This window comes from Oryx dammah, unplaced genomic scaffold, assembly GCF_014754425.2.
Source record: "Oryx dammah isolate SB20612 unplaced genomic scaffold, SCBI_Odam_1.1 HiC_scaffold_11058, whole genome shotgun sequence".
Classification (NCBI taxonomy): Eukaryota; Metazoa; Chordata; class Mammalia; order Artiodactyla; family Bovidae; genus Oryx; species Oryx dammah.
In genome coordinates this window covers 284182-298621 of record NW_024080452.1, presented here as the reverse complement: position 1 = coordinate 298621, position 14440 = coordinate 284182, and the positions used below count along the sequence as shown (strand labels likewise).

Genomic DNA, 14440 nt, shown 5'->3' with positions numbered 1-14440 from the left:
ACGCTATAGTGAAGCCCAAAGTCAAATAAGCAGCGCCCACATCCTTGCCTTTATTAGTGTCTGACTTTTAAATATGAGCAGAAAGGATGAGAGAACCTCCTAATGTGAAAGGAAGAAAACAAAATTAATAGACTATATAAGGGAACTGCAACCCCAACATGATAATTAATATTTTCAGAAAGATATATGTATAAATGAAATAGGACAGGACAGAGTACTACGAAAAGAATCATTCTTGCAAATGGAGAATGATAACAAAAGTGAAAATCTCAATAAAAGAAAATAACATTGAAAGAAATCCAGAGAACAGCAGAAAACTAAATGGAAAATAGAGGAAAGACATTACAAGTAGAGGACTAGTCCAAGTGGTCCAACTTCCAAATAATAGGGGCTTCAGAAAGTTCAGGAAAAACCAACCAACCAACCAAAGAAGTCACCACATTCTTCAAGGAAATTTTCTACAACTTAAATACATTTCTGATTGGAAAGAGTCCAGTAAGTACTCAGCACAATTGATGAGAATAGTTTCACTCTAAGGCACATTTTGAAGTTTCAGAAACTAGAAATCATGTTAGAAATTTTGAAGGAAAATTGTTTCTAGTGTAAAATTATGTATCTAGTTAAACTATCAACTAAGAGTGTGTGTGTATAGGTATAGCTTTCAACAATTATATACCCTTCAGTTTGTCATTTTATATTTCTAAGAATAGAATTTTGATAAAACGTTTTTAAGAAGTTAGGTAAAGAACATTTCAGACATACAAGTTCTCAAAATTTACGTTCCAAAATTTACTCTTTACAAAGCTTTGGGAAGATGTTCTTCCAACCATAACAAGAGAATAAATTAAGTAATCTACAGTAAAGGTTCTCAAACTTTAGTGTGCATCACAATCATTTGGGGAGCAAAACAGATTGTTAGGCCTCCCATCCAAAGTTTGATTGGCTTGGTGACTGAAGAAGGTAACAGACTAGCAGTAACTAGATATCTAAAGTACCTCTTAGAGTCTTTGGAATAAAGGTGTTTACTAAAAGACTTACCACTCTGGGCAGAGGCAACAAGTCAATAGAATTCCAGTCATGAGGTTATTCTGATGTTAAATATTAAATCTGAATCAAACATTAAATATTTACGTAAACTAATAAGCATGGGAAAATGCTGAAATTTCACTTTGACCCATTCTCATCTGGAAACTTAACATTTCAGTCAGTAGGTCTCAATCTTCACTGCACATTAGACTGAATGTATGAGGAACTTTAAAAACAATCTTATTGCACAGGCTCTGTCTTGGAGGATATTTGGGCATCCGTGCTTTTTAAAATTGCTGAGGTGATTTAGTTTCATCTGGTAAAAATTAACTGAAAGATTTCTCTTCCCACCCCCACTTCCCTTACTGTTTCTTCTCTTAAAGTTTATTTTCTATGATGATGTATGTTAACCTATGTCACTATTAATTAGAATACTGTAAACTTTAAAACATTTTTTTCCTTTTTTTTAAGCCGCCTGATGGCTTTGAAACGAATGGGAATTGTGAGCGACTATGAGGTATGACAAACTCTTCCAAATTTTTGAAGATGATTTCAGTAAATGAAAATAATTTTCAATGACATTTTCAGTGAAGAATTATTAACCAACACATATATAATTTTGCATTTTACAGAAAATCCGTACCTTTACTGTAGCAATAGTAGGTGTTGGTGGAGTTGGCAGTGTGACTGCTGAAATGCTGACACGATGTGGCATTGGTAAGGTAAAAGCATTTCTCATTTTCTGTCGTATTCAGAACCCATTCACTTGTGGAGTAAATAAGGTACAAACTAGGATTTTTTTTTTCTCCTTATTAATGGCATATTGATTTGTGGTGTATTTATTCAGATTGTTTTTTTCTACCCCAGTTAAGACATAAACCCACCCAAGAGGAAACTAATATTGCTGCTGATTAAATAAGGACTGTCTGATTGTGTTCAGGAACTTTTTTGTTTGGGATAATGTATAAACAATTTGGACTTAAGTGTTTTGATTAAAGACGTTTAGGAAAGAAGGCTGTTAAATTGAAAAAGTGTGTAGTGAAACACTGAAACATCCTCCAAATTTTTTAAAAAAACTTCTTATTTACAAGACAAACTAGAAAGCATGTGCCTTTCTTACTCTTTAAATTGAACTGCTGAATGCTCCAGATTTTTTTTAACTCAGGCATTTTTTTTTTTTTTCCTAAATTTTCTTGGTTATGCTTGTGAGGCTTGTGAGATTTTAGTTCCCTTACCATGGATTGAACTCTGAGGCTATGGCAGTGAAAGCACCAATTCCTAACTACTGGAGCACCAGGAAGTTCCTTACTTTTTTCTAAAATTGATTTAGATTATGATTGTGAGGAGGAAGGAAAAGTTGACTTTATACCAGAAATCAGTGGACCATTCTTATATTTATAAATCTAAAGTCCATGATGTTAGATAGTGGTTGAATATAAAAGTTTTCCACAATTGTATATCATTTTGATAAACTTTGTGGGAAAATGCTTGCTTTATCAATGCTCTTTAATATATTGGTCCATTCCATGCCCCAGATTCTTAAAGTGGTTTCAAAATTGGCACTTATTTATCAATATAGAAAAGACAACACCAAAGTACTAAAAATGTTTATAAACATTTTAATATCTTTCAAGAAGTTTATAAATGCCTGTCAACAATTGCTTATATCTGACATGCCCTGGTTGATTGACCAAGGGTGGTAGAGATCATGAAGATCTGTGGGTCTTTGGTTTGTGTGTGCACTGGAATCACTTGGAAGGCTTATTAAAACATAGATTGCTGAACTCTAACCCAGTGGTTTTGATTCTGTAGGTTTCAGATGGACCTGTAAGTTCCCAGGTGGCTCTGATGATATTCCAGTGACTATGCTTTGCTGCTGCTGCTGCTGCTGAGTCACTTCAGTCGTGTCCGACTCTGTGTGACCCCATAGACAGCAGCCCACCAGGCTCCACCGCCCAGAACTGCTTATTCAGTCTGGTCCCAGAATCACCTGGGAGCTTGTTAAAATTGAAGATTCCCAGGTCCCACTCAAGACATGCTGAATCAGAATCTGTATTTTAACACAAACTCCAGATGATATTGCTGTAGTTAGAATCACCTGGGATGTTAAAAAAAAGTTCTTATGTCCAGACTGCACCCCATAATAGGTAATCAGAACCTCTGGGAATAAGACCCACACATCTGTATTTTTAAATACAGTGATTCCAAGTGCACTCAAGTTTGTAAGCTAAGAATCTGCATAGGTTAGATTCAGAACTCTTTCTTCAATGTATAAAACAGAGAAACAAGAAGCTGTTTCATGTGGTTAAGTAGGGAAATGGAGGATTGGAGATCCAGAGCCCACTTCTTATCCCTGAAAATTTCCTGAGTTCCTGGGGTACCTTGGATAACCAGATCTAGATCAACTGCCTTATTTTACAAATGAGGATACAGACCTAAACAGTTAAAGTGACTTACCCAGGATCAGAGCTAATTATTGACAGTTACAACTTACACCTCCTGTCCTCAAATTTAGGATTTACTACAATTTACTCATATAGCTATGAGGCTGAAACTCAAACTTAATACTTGGCCTGACCTAATAAATACTGTTTGAATAAGCTTAAATAAACCAAATTTTGAAGAGACTAAGTAGGGTTAGAAAGTTATAGAGAATATAAGTGATGTCTTTTCTAGCAAGATACTAAGGGCTGGGTTAACTTTCTTTAGTTTTTGTATTGAGAAGAAGAACATCCCATTTTTGTTTTTATTGTTAGATTTGGAACACTGAGAATTGTATCACAAAGTCACAGAAGTTTAGATAAAGAAGTGACTTTGGCAATGATAGCAAAGTATATCACTTTTACACTGCTTTGAATTATTCCATAGGTCTAGAGGATCAATTTTTTTTGGTTCTTTTTTTCTTCACTCTGGATAAATTGCATTGCTATGCATTCATGTTCATGGATCCTCTTTTTCCCCTGCCATGTCTAGTCTACTCTGAGTCTCATCCAATAAAAATTTAATTTTAGATAATAAAAAAAGAAAGGACTTTGGATATCTTTGAGTTCAACCAGCTCTTACTGATAGGAAATGGATCTTTTGGCCATTTTAAAGTTGGGTGAATAGGTTTGACAAATGCTATCATGCCTAAGTATATAGTAGGAAATATAAATTAACTGGTTAATCATTCTGTTTGGAATAATGTTTGAGCCATGTCGTGAGTATATTTAGTTCCATATTCATGAAAGGCATTGTATTATACCATGGTTTTAAGTTATAGCATTTTTTAAATCTTATTTAAAATTTTCATTTATCTAATGGGTGGCTAGCTTTTGGCCAATAATTGGAATGAAGTAAGATTTTGGCACAGTTTGTAAAAAATTGTCATGAAGTGCAGTGAACATTAATTTTTGATATAATCATTTAGAGGGGCAGTACAGCAGAGAATGCCTCAGTTTGAATCCCATGTTTACTACATATTAGCTGAGTAGCTGTTGGGCAAGTACCCTAGTTGTATTATTTCTAAAATGAGGAGAGTACCTATATACTTACTGCATGTGATCCTTAAATGAGTTAATATATGACATCTAGTTTTTCAAAGTTAGTTAATATTATTACTGTTAAAGAGTTAAACCTATCAGATTTTAACTAGCTGACTAGTTCGTTATTTTTATTTCCTTTTTTGGTACACTTTTCATCAGATTACCACTATTTTCATTTTAGTTGCTACTCTTTGACTATGACAAGGTGGAACTGGCCAATATGAATAGACTTTTCTTCCAACCTCATCAAGCAGGATTAAGTAAAGTTCAAGCAGCAGAACATACTTTGAGGTAAATGGAATAGCAGTTGAAGGCAGTGAAATTGGTGAAATCTTCCTGTATGTATTCAGTCACCTAACTTATAAATGGAACTGAATTTTCCTGTATAAAAATGCTGGTTTCACTTATGCATAAAGATATGGGTTGGCAGCCTTTTTCTCTATAAGGTTAGATAGTAAATATTTTAGGCTTTGAGGGCCATATGGTCTTTGTCAAAACTGCTCAGCTAAACAGTTGTAGTAGCTATAGGCAGTATAAAAGTAAATGAGCAAAACTGTGCCCCAATAAAACTTTATTTATGGAATCTAAAATTTAAATTTCTTATAATTTTCACATCATGAAATATTGTTGTTCTTTTGATTTTTTTCTTTTCTTGCAGCCATTTAAAAATATAAAAACTACTCTTAGTTTGCAGACCTTACAAAAAAATGTAGCAAGGTGGTAGTCAGATTTGGCCCAAGGGACCTAGTTTGGCAGCTCATACTCTGGGATGTTTCTTTATGTTCCTAAACGTTCTTGCACTGAATTGAATAAGAAGCAAAGAAGCTCTTTTGTTAGACTGAACTGTGTAGTTAACAGAGGTAATAAAAGCTTAATTCCCAGCACATCTGTGTGGATCACAATAAGCTGTGGAAAATTCTTAAAGAGATGGGAATACCAGAGCTGCTGACCTGCCTCTTGAGAAACCTATATGCAGGTCAGGAAGCAACAGTCAGAACTGGACATGGAACAACAGACTGGTTCCAAATAGGAAAAGGAGCACGTCAAGGCTGTATATTGTCACCCTACTTATTTAACTTATATGCAGAGTACATCATGAAAAACGCTGGGCTGGAGGAAGCACAAGCTGGATCAAGATTTCTGGGAGAAATATCAATAACCTCAGATATACAGATGACAGGAGAAGGCAATGGCACCCCACCCCTACTCTTGCCTGGAAAATCCCATGGACAGAGGAGCCTGGTAGGCTGCAGTCCATGGGGTCGCTAGGATTTGGACACGACTGAGCAACTTCACTTTCACTTTTCACTTTCATGCATTGGAGAAGGAAATGGCAACCCACTCCAGTGTTCTTGCCTGGAGAATCCCAGGGATGGTGGCGCCTGGTGGGCTGCCATCTATGGGGCCGCACAGAGTCGGACACGACTGAAGCGACTTAGCAGCAGCATACAGATGACACCACCCTTATGGCAGAAAGTGAATAAAAAATAAAGATCCTCTTGATGAAAGTGAAAGAAGAGAGTGAAAAAGTTAGGTTAAAGCTCAACATTCAGAAAACTAAGATCATGGCATCTGGTCCCATCACTTCATGGGAAATAGATGGGGAAACAGTGGAAACAGTGTCAGACTTTATTTTTGGGGCCTCCAAAATCACTGCAGATGGTGATTGCAGCCATGAAATTAAAAGATGCTTACTCCTTGGAAGGAAAGTTATGACCAACCTAGACAGCATATTAAAAAGCAGAGACATTACTTTGCCAACAAAGGTCCATCTAGTCAAGGCTATTGTTTTTCCTGTGGTCATGTATGGATGTGAGAGTTGGACTGTGAAGAAAGCTGAGCACAGAAGAATTGACGCTTTTGAACTGTGGTGTTGGAAAAGACTCTAGAGAGTCCCTTGGACTGCAAGGAGATCCAACCAGTCCATTCTAAAGGAGACCAGTCCTGGGTGTTCATTGGAAGGACTGATGTTGAAGCTGAAACTCCAATCCTTTGGCCACCTGATGCAAAGAGCGGACTCATTGGAAAAGACTCTGTTGCTGGGAGGGATTGGGGGCAGGAGGAGAAGGGGACGACTGAGGATGAGATGGTTGGATGGCATCACTGATTCAATGGACATGGGTTTGGGTCGACTCCGGGAGTTGGTGATGGACAGAGAGGCCTGGCATGCTGCGGTTCATGGGGTCACAAAGAGTCGGACACGACTCAGTGACTGAACTGAACTGAGACTGTGGGAATATTTTTGTAATCCTTCTGACACTCTACATGTTTTGAACTTGGTCCTTGCAGTGGGATGAAAGAGGTAGAAGAGGACTTTGGATTTTCTTTGAATTGCTTGAATTCTGTTTCTCTAATATCTGTTAAATGATCTTTAGCTCTTTTTAGTGCTTTTTCTTGCTTTATTTTACTGTTCTACTTGTCGTTTTTATAATCATTCTCTTTTCCCTTTAGGAACATTAATCCTGATGTTCTTTTTGAAGTACACAACTACAATATAACCACAGTAGAAAACTTTGAACATTTCATGAATAGAATAAGGTAAAATTTTATTTATGAGTATTTTGCACACCATGTCCATCTCACTTTCAGTATTAGAAAATCTATCAATTAATTCAATGAGAAGGTTGATATATATTTTATTTTTAAAATAGTTAATATTTTGTGTAAGTTTTATATAGTGGGAGCTCAGTAAATAGTATATATGGTCCATTAAACAATAGTAACAACAAAATAAAAAATAAGCCTCAAAATGTCTGTTATTATGATATAGCAAGGGGCCTCCATTATAAGTTCTGTGTTATAGGTTATATTTCTATCTGAATATGGTTTTCTGCAGACCTAAACTATTGAAATTATATTCAATTAACTTTTGTTACATTTACATTTGTAGTGAAACATGAATAAAAGTCTATAAAAGCTGACAGAGAAATGGTAATTTTTGTGAACACAGTTTATATTTCTGGTACCCCTGTACATCTTTACAGTTTAAGTAATACTGTAATATTATTGATATTTATAACAGTGAATACTTAATATATACTTGGTCTTTAATATTAAATTCTATGTTACAATTATGCTCAAAAATTTACTGAAAGACTAAATGTGTTGATTGAACAAATAAGATTGTATTTTGTGTCCTGATTTTTTCCAATAAAACTTGTTTTCTTTGCCTAGTAATGGTGGATTAGAAGAAGGAAAACCTGTTGACCTAGTTCTTAGCTGTGTGGATAATTTTGAAGCTCGAATGACAATAAATACAGTGAGTATCTTTTGTGTTAAACTCATGGGTTTACCTATTGAAAGGTTGTTGCTGAACTTGGAAAAGACACCAGGATTCTTGGTCTTGGCTGGGATTCTTGACCTCCGGAGGAGAAGAATTCAGTCCGGGGCCAGGGACGAGGCTTGATAGTTCAGAGCTTTTGTGTAATAAAGTTTTATTAAAGTATAAGGAGATAGAGAAAGCTTCTGACATAGACATCAGAAGGGGGCAGAAAGAATACCCCACTGCTAGCCTTTAGCTGGATGTATATATAGCTACTAGATGTATTTGAGAAGGAAATGGCAACCCACTCCGGTGTTCTTGCCTGTAGAATCCCAGGGACAGGGCAGCCTGGTGGGCTGCCATCTGTGGGGTCACACACAGTCGGACACAACTGAAGTCACTTAGCAGCAGCAGCAGCTGTTTGCTAATTAAAGAAAGGAAATGTCTCAAAACTCATAGAATGGCACCAGGGCCCTCACCTGCCAGATGCATTTTGAGATAATCTTGGCACCAGGTGAGTCATCCCAGGCCATAAAATGATTGACATGAATCTTGAAAAAGGCAGATTCCCATACAAATATATAGTTTCATTAAGAGAACAATGTATGAGTATAACATACTGGTTTGTCAAGTCAGTTCTGAGCCTTTAGCAAATGGACTTGAAGACACAGTCTGGGGTAAATGCATAGTACATTAACATAGCTTAAGACAAACATTTTCATAAGAAAAATGCATTGGTTAGCTCAAGGTTTGAGAATAATTAATTTCAGGTGGAACCAGGTGTCATTATAGCAACACAGTGTTTTAAGAGAAACCTCTTTTTAAATTTGTATAGAGAAGGGAAAAAAATACATATCAGTAGTTTGTTTCCTCATGCCTCATAAGAGAGAGATAAAAAATGTCTCACACTTGCAGCCTACCTCCTCTGTTTGGAGACCTCTGGCCTTCTGCCTGTTACCCTCTCACTATTTTCCTGTGTATTCTGTCAGTATATATTCCACATTCTGAAAGTATTTCTGCATTTAAGCCCTTTGATAATGTGTTTTATTTATTCTTAATGTGATCTCATCCTATTTTTGAAATTTATTCTAAGGGGACCTGTCTAGCCTTGCTGGTAAGGCGTATGTTTCAGTATCCTACTCTGTCTTAGGCCAGTAGAGGAAACTATTAAACACTAGAAAATTCTGATGTACAATTTTTTAAATAAATGAATATCTTATAATACTGCCTTATTCTTGGTCAGCATTGGTTTTAACTTTTGTTACTTATAAGTAAATGTATAAATATGTATAAATAGCTTACACACATGATTTCTCAAAAATAAAACTGAATTCTTCTTCTTTTGAATTATTGTGTTTTCAACTTTGCAAATAAAATTTTGCAGTTTCTTGTTGCTGAAATTATTTTAGAAAAGTGAAGTTTTACATTAATCTAATAAGAAATCCAGTATGCTTTAGTTCAGTTTAATTAGGTATTTATTGACTGCTTACCTGAATGCTATTGCTTACTTTTCTAAGGAAAGTGTCAATTGCTAAGGAATTTCATTATTTACAGTTTTCTTGTTTCTTAAAATTTATTTTTAAAAACTCTGTAATTCATTTAGTTAAACTCCACTTTTTCATGAAAAAAACTTATGGTAAATTACTTTTTTGTTTTAATGTTCTTATTTTTCACTTATTTCTTTTAAGGCTTGTAATGAGCTTGGACAAACATGGATGGAGTCTGGGGTCAGTGAAAATGCAGTTTCAGGGCATATACAGCTCATAATTCCTGGAGAATCTGCTTGTTTTGCGGTACGCGTGATTCGTTTTGAGTTATTATTTTTCACTGTTAAGTACTAGAGTTCCTAGGGGAAAATATTTATAGTTCAAAGGAAAACCAAACCTTGAATGTGGTGGAATACTATTTGGAACATTGACTACTTCTTTCCCTTTCTTTTGAAATACACATTTTTTAATTCTTTTCATGTAGTGTGCTCCACCACTTGTAGTTGCTGCAAATATTGATGAGAAGACTCTGAAACGAGAAGGTGTTTGTGCAGCCAGTCTTCCTACTACTATGGGAGTGGTTGCTGGGATCTTGGTACAAAATGTGTTAAAGTGAGTGAAGAATAATTCTTCTGTTTACTTTTGACAAACATTTCAAAATTGGAGTTACCAGCTAATTATTCAATTTTTTAAATTTAATTTTACAGATACTTTAACATTTTTTACATGTGTAATATATGTATATTTTTAATTTATATATGGTAGTAGTTTAACTTATATATTTTTAATATAATTTATATATGTGGTGGTGGTTTAGTCACTAAGTTGTGTCCAACTCTTGCAACCTATGGACTGTAGCCCACCAGGCTTCTCTGTCCATGGGATTTCTCAGGCAAGAATACTGAAGCAGGTTGCCATTTCCTTCTCCAGGTGATCTTCCCAACCTAGGGATTGAATCTGGGTTTCCTACATTGCTGGTAGATTCTTTACCGAGTGAACCACCAGGGTAGCCCTTAATTTATAAATAAATAAATCTAATATGTTTAATTTAAATATATACTAATTTACACACATCAGCACACACATAATTGTGTTACTTTCTTCATTTGGAATAGCTCTTGTTAAATGCTACAGTGGTACTGGTATATTTATTTATGAAGCCTTAACCAAATGATTTACATCTGCAGGTTTGGCCAAAGGGTGAAGACCTAGGCACAGACACACTCGCTTGATTTGATGTTTATTCAGTTCAGTTCAGTCACTCAGTTGTGTCCAACTCTTCGCAGTCCCATGGTCTGCAGCACGCCAGGCTACCCTGTCCATTGCTAACTCCCGGAGTTTACTCAAATCATGTCCATCGCGTCAGTGATGCCATCTGACTATCTCATCCTCTGTCATCCCCTTCTCTTCCCACCTTCAGTCTTTCCCAGCATCAGGGTTTTTCCCGTTGAGTTGGTTCTTTGCATCAGGTGGCCAAAGTATTGGAGTTTGAGCTTCAGCATCAGTCCTTCTAGTGAATATTCAGGATTGATTTCCTTTAGGATTGACTGGTTTGATCTCCTTGCTGTCCAAGGGACTCTCAAGAGTCTTCTCCAAAATCACAGTTCAAAAGCATCAATTCTTTGGCGCTCAGCTTTCTTTATAGTCCAACTCTCACATCCATAAATGACTACTGGAAAAACCATAGGTTTGACTAGACAGATCTTTGTTGGTAAAGTAACGTCTCTGCTTTTTCATACGCCGTCTAGGTTGGTCATAGCTTTTCTTCCAAGGAGCAAGCATCTTCTAATTTCATGGCTGCACTCACCATCTGCAGTGATTTTAGAGCCCCCCAAAATAAAGTCTGTCACTGTTTCCATTGTTTGTTTCCCCATCTGTTTGCCATGAAGTGATGGGACCGGATGCCATGATTATAGTTTTCTGAATGTTGAGTTTTAAGCCAACTTTTTCACTGTCCTCTTTCACTTTCATCAAGAGGCTCTTTAATTCTTCTTCACTTTCTGCCATTGATGCTTATTATTTATTAATAAAAATAATATGTGATTAAACTTTAACTAGGGTAATATCTCAGCTATCCATAAATAGATACTCCTGCAACCACACATCTAAACTATAGCTAATAAGGACAAATGTCCTTTCTTTCTTCTTTTTTTTTTTAGGACAAATGTTTCTTTGCAGCTAAAATTAATATCAGTTTTTGAACCAACTCATACTTTATGAAAAGCAGAACTACTTTAGTTGTTCTTTAACTCAGGCCATTTTTTTTACCTCACTTTACAGTGTTAATAAGCTTAATTATATTTTTTCAGCATCTAATATAAACAGAAAAAATTGCTACATGATACAGAGAGGCACTCTAATCTTAGTATCACCTATCAGCGAAGAAATACCAGCAAACATAAGAACTCTCAAGGCAACTCTCTATGTTACTTCAAATGGCATTATTTCTCTGTGACTATTTCATATAAGACAAATAGTCTGTCAGACTTCAATAGGTCCTATCTAAACACAATATTTTATTGTATGTTATGGAGAAGGGGGAAAATAGTCATTTCTATAGAGTATCTCTCTGTACATCTGTATGTCTAGATATATCATATATAGCCAGCTCTCTGTTGATGGACATTTAGCCTTACAGATTTTTTTTTTTTTTTGCTGTTATTAACAATGCTACAGAAAACAATTTGCCTTCTATCTTTGTAAACTAGATTTTTATAGTGTGAATTTTTAGAAGTATAATTTCTAAGTTTATGCAATACTTATTTTGACAGATACTACTAAATTTCTCCTTCAAAAGGATTGTACATTTCCATGATAGTTTTGAGAGTACCTGGTTTGTCCACACCTTTGGTAACATTAGGTGTTGTCAAACTTTTATTTTTGAAGTTTACAGCAAAGTCATATATATTCTTTTTCAGCTTCTTTTCCTTTATAAGTTATTACAAGATATTGAGTGTAGTTCCCTGTGCTATATATTAGGTCCTTGTTTTCCTATTTTATGTATTTGGTGTGTATATGTTAATCCCATACTCCTCTAATTTATCCTCCTCCCTTGCTGCCAACCTCCCATCCCCTTTGGTAACCATAAATTTGTTTTCTATGTGTATCTGTTTCTGTTTTGTAAATGTTTATTTGTATCAAGTTTTTTAGATTCCACATATAAGTGATACCAGATGATACTGGTCTTTGTCTGGTTTACTTCACTTAGTATGATAATCTCTATGTCATCTATGTTACTGCAAATGGCATTATTTCATTCTTGTTTTAATAACAGTAATATTTCATTATATATATATATATATATACCACACGTTTATCCATTTATCTGTCAGTGGACTTTCAGGTTGCTCCCATGTCTTGGCTATTTTGAATTGTGCTGCTGTGAACATTGTGTATCTTTTCAGATGCGTTTTCTGTGGATATATGCCAAGGAGTGGGATTCCTGGATCATATGAGAACTCTATTCTCAATTTTTTAAAGAACTTCCATACTGTTCTCCTAGTAGCTGTACCAATATACATCCCAACCAACAGTGTAAGAGGGTTCCTTTTTCTCCAAATCCTCTCCAGCATTTATTATTTGTAGACCTTTTGATGAAGCCCATTCTGACCAGTGTGAGGTGATATCTCATTGTAGTTTTGATTTGCATTTTTCTAATGATTAACTATATTGAGCATCTTTTTATGTGCCTATTGGCCATCTGTGTGTCTTTTTTGGAGAAAAGCCTGTTTTGGTCTTCTGCCCATTTTTTGATTGGATTGTTTTTTGATATTAAGCTATATGAGCTGTTTGTATATTTTAGAAATTAACCTCTTATTGGTAGCATAGTTTGTGGATATTTTCTCCCAGTTCATAGTTTGTCTCTGTTTTGTTTATGGTTTCCATTGCTGTGCAAAAGTTTAATTAGGTCCCATTTGTTTATTTTTCTTTTCATTTCCATCATTGTAGGAGACAGATCCAAAAAAGTATTGCTACAATTTATGTCAATGAGTGTTCTGCTTATGTTTCCCTCTAGGAAACATTTAGGTTTTAGATTTAGATCATTACTCCATTTTGATTTTATTTTTGTATGTGATGTTAGTCATCAAACTCTTTGTCAATTTGACATGTGAAAAAAGGGTATCTCATTTTAATTTCTAGTTGTGCAAAGGCTTGAGCATTTATATTTTTCTGTGAATTGTCTTCTTATATTCTCTGTTCAGTTTTAGAAAAAAATTATTTATATTTTTAATTGTTTTAATTTTTAATATTTTTAATTTTAATTTTTATAGAACTTTGTTTTCTGTCAAATCTCAACATGAATCAGCCATAGATATACATATATCCCCTCCCTTTTGACCCTCCCTCCCAACTCCCTCCCCATCCCACCCCTCTAGGTTGATACAGAGTCCCTGTTTGAATTTCCTGAGCCATACAGCAAATTCCCATTGGCTATCTATTTTACATATAGTAATGTAAGTTTCCATGTTACTCTTTACATACATCTTACCCTCTCCTCCCCTCTCCCCATGTCCATAAGTCTATTCTCTGTTTCTCCACTGCTGCCCTGCAAATAAATTCTTCAGTACTGTTTTCTAGATTCCATATGTATGCATTAGTATACAATATTAATCTTTCTCTTTGTGATTTACTTCATGCTGTATATAGGCTCTAGGTTCATCCACCTCATTAGAACTGACTCAAATGCATTCCTTTTTATCGCTGAGTAATATTCCATTGCATATATGTACCACAGCTTCTTTATCCATTCATCTGTTGATGGACATCTAGGTTGCTTCCATGTTTTAGCTATTGTAAATAGCACTGCAGTGAACAATGAGATACATGTGTCTTTTTCAGTTTGGGTTTCCTCAGGGTATATGCCTACCAGTGGGTTTGCTGGGCATATGGCGGTTTTATTCCTAGTTTTTCAAGGAATCTCCATATCATATTCCGTAGTGGCTATATCAGTTTACATTCTTACCGCAGTGGAAGAACATTCCCTTTTCTCCACACCCTCTCCAGCATTTATCGTTTGTAGACTTTCTGATGATGGCCATTCTGACTGGTATGAGGTAAGATAGCTCATTGTAGTTTTGATTTGCATTTCTTTAATAACAAGTGATGTTGAGCATCTTTTCACATGTTAGCCATCTGTATGT

At 35.4% G+C, this 14440-nt stretch overlaps 1 protein-coding gene across 2 annotated transcripts in view; it reads left to right on the top strand.

Annotated features, from left to right (window-relative positions):
* LOC120860375 (ubiquitin-like modifier-activating enzyme 5) overlaps window positions 1–14440 on the top strand; it is a 33145-nt gene that overhangs the window by 4792 nt on the left and 13913 nt on the right. For both annotated transcript variants that reach the window (XM_040236176.1, XM_040236177.1), the window contains exons 2-8: window positions 1498–1543; window positions 1659–1748; window positions 4732–4841; window positions 7002–7088; window positions 7725–7809; window positions 9501–9605; window positions 9784–9911. In XM_040236176.1, the coding sequence (XP_040092110.1) occupies window positions 1498–1543; window positions 1659–1748; window positions 4732–4841; window positions 7002–7088; window positions 7725–7809; window positions 9501–9605; window positions 9784–9911 (651 nt within the window). The remainder of the gene's footprint in view (window positions 1–1497; window positions 1544–1658; window positions 1749–4731; window positions 4842–7001; window positions 7089–7724; window positions 7810–9500; window positions 9606–9783; window positions 9912–14440) is intronic.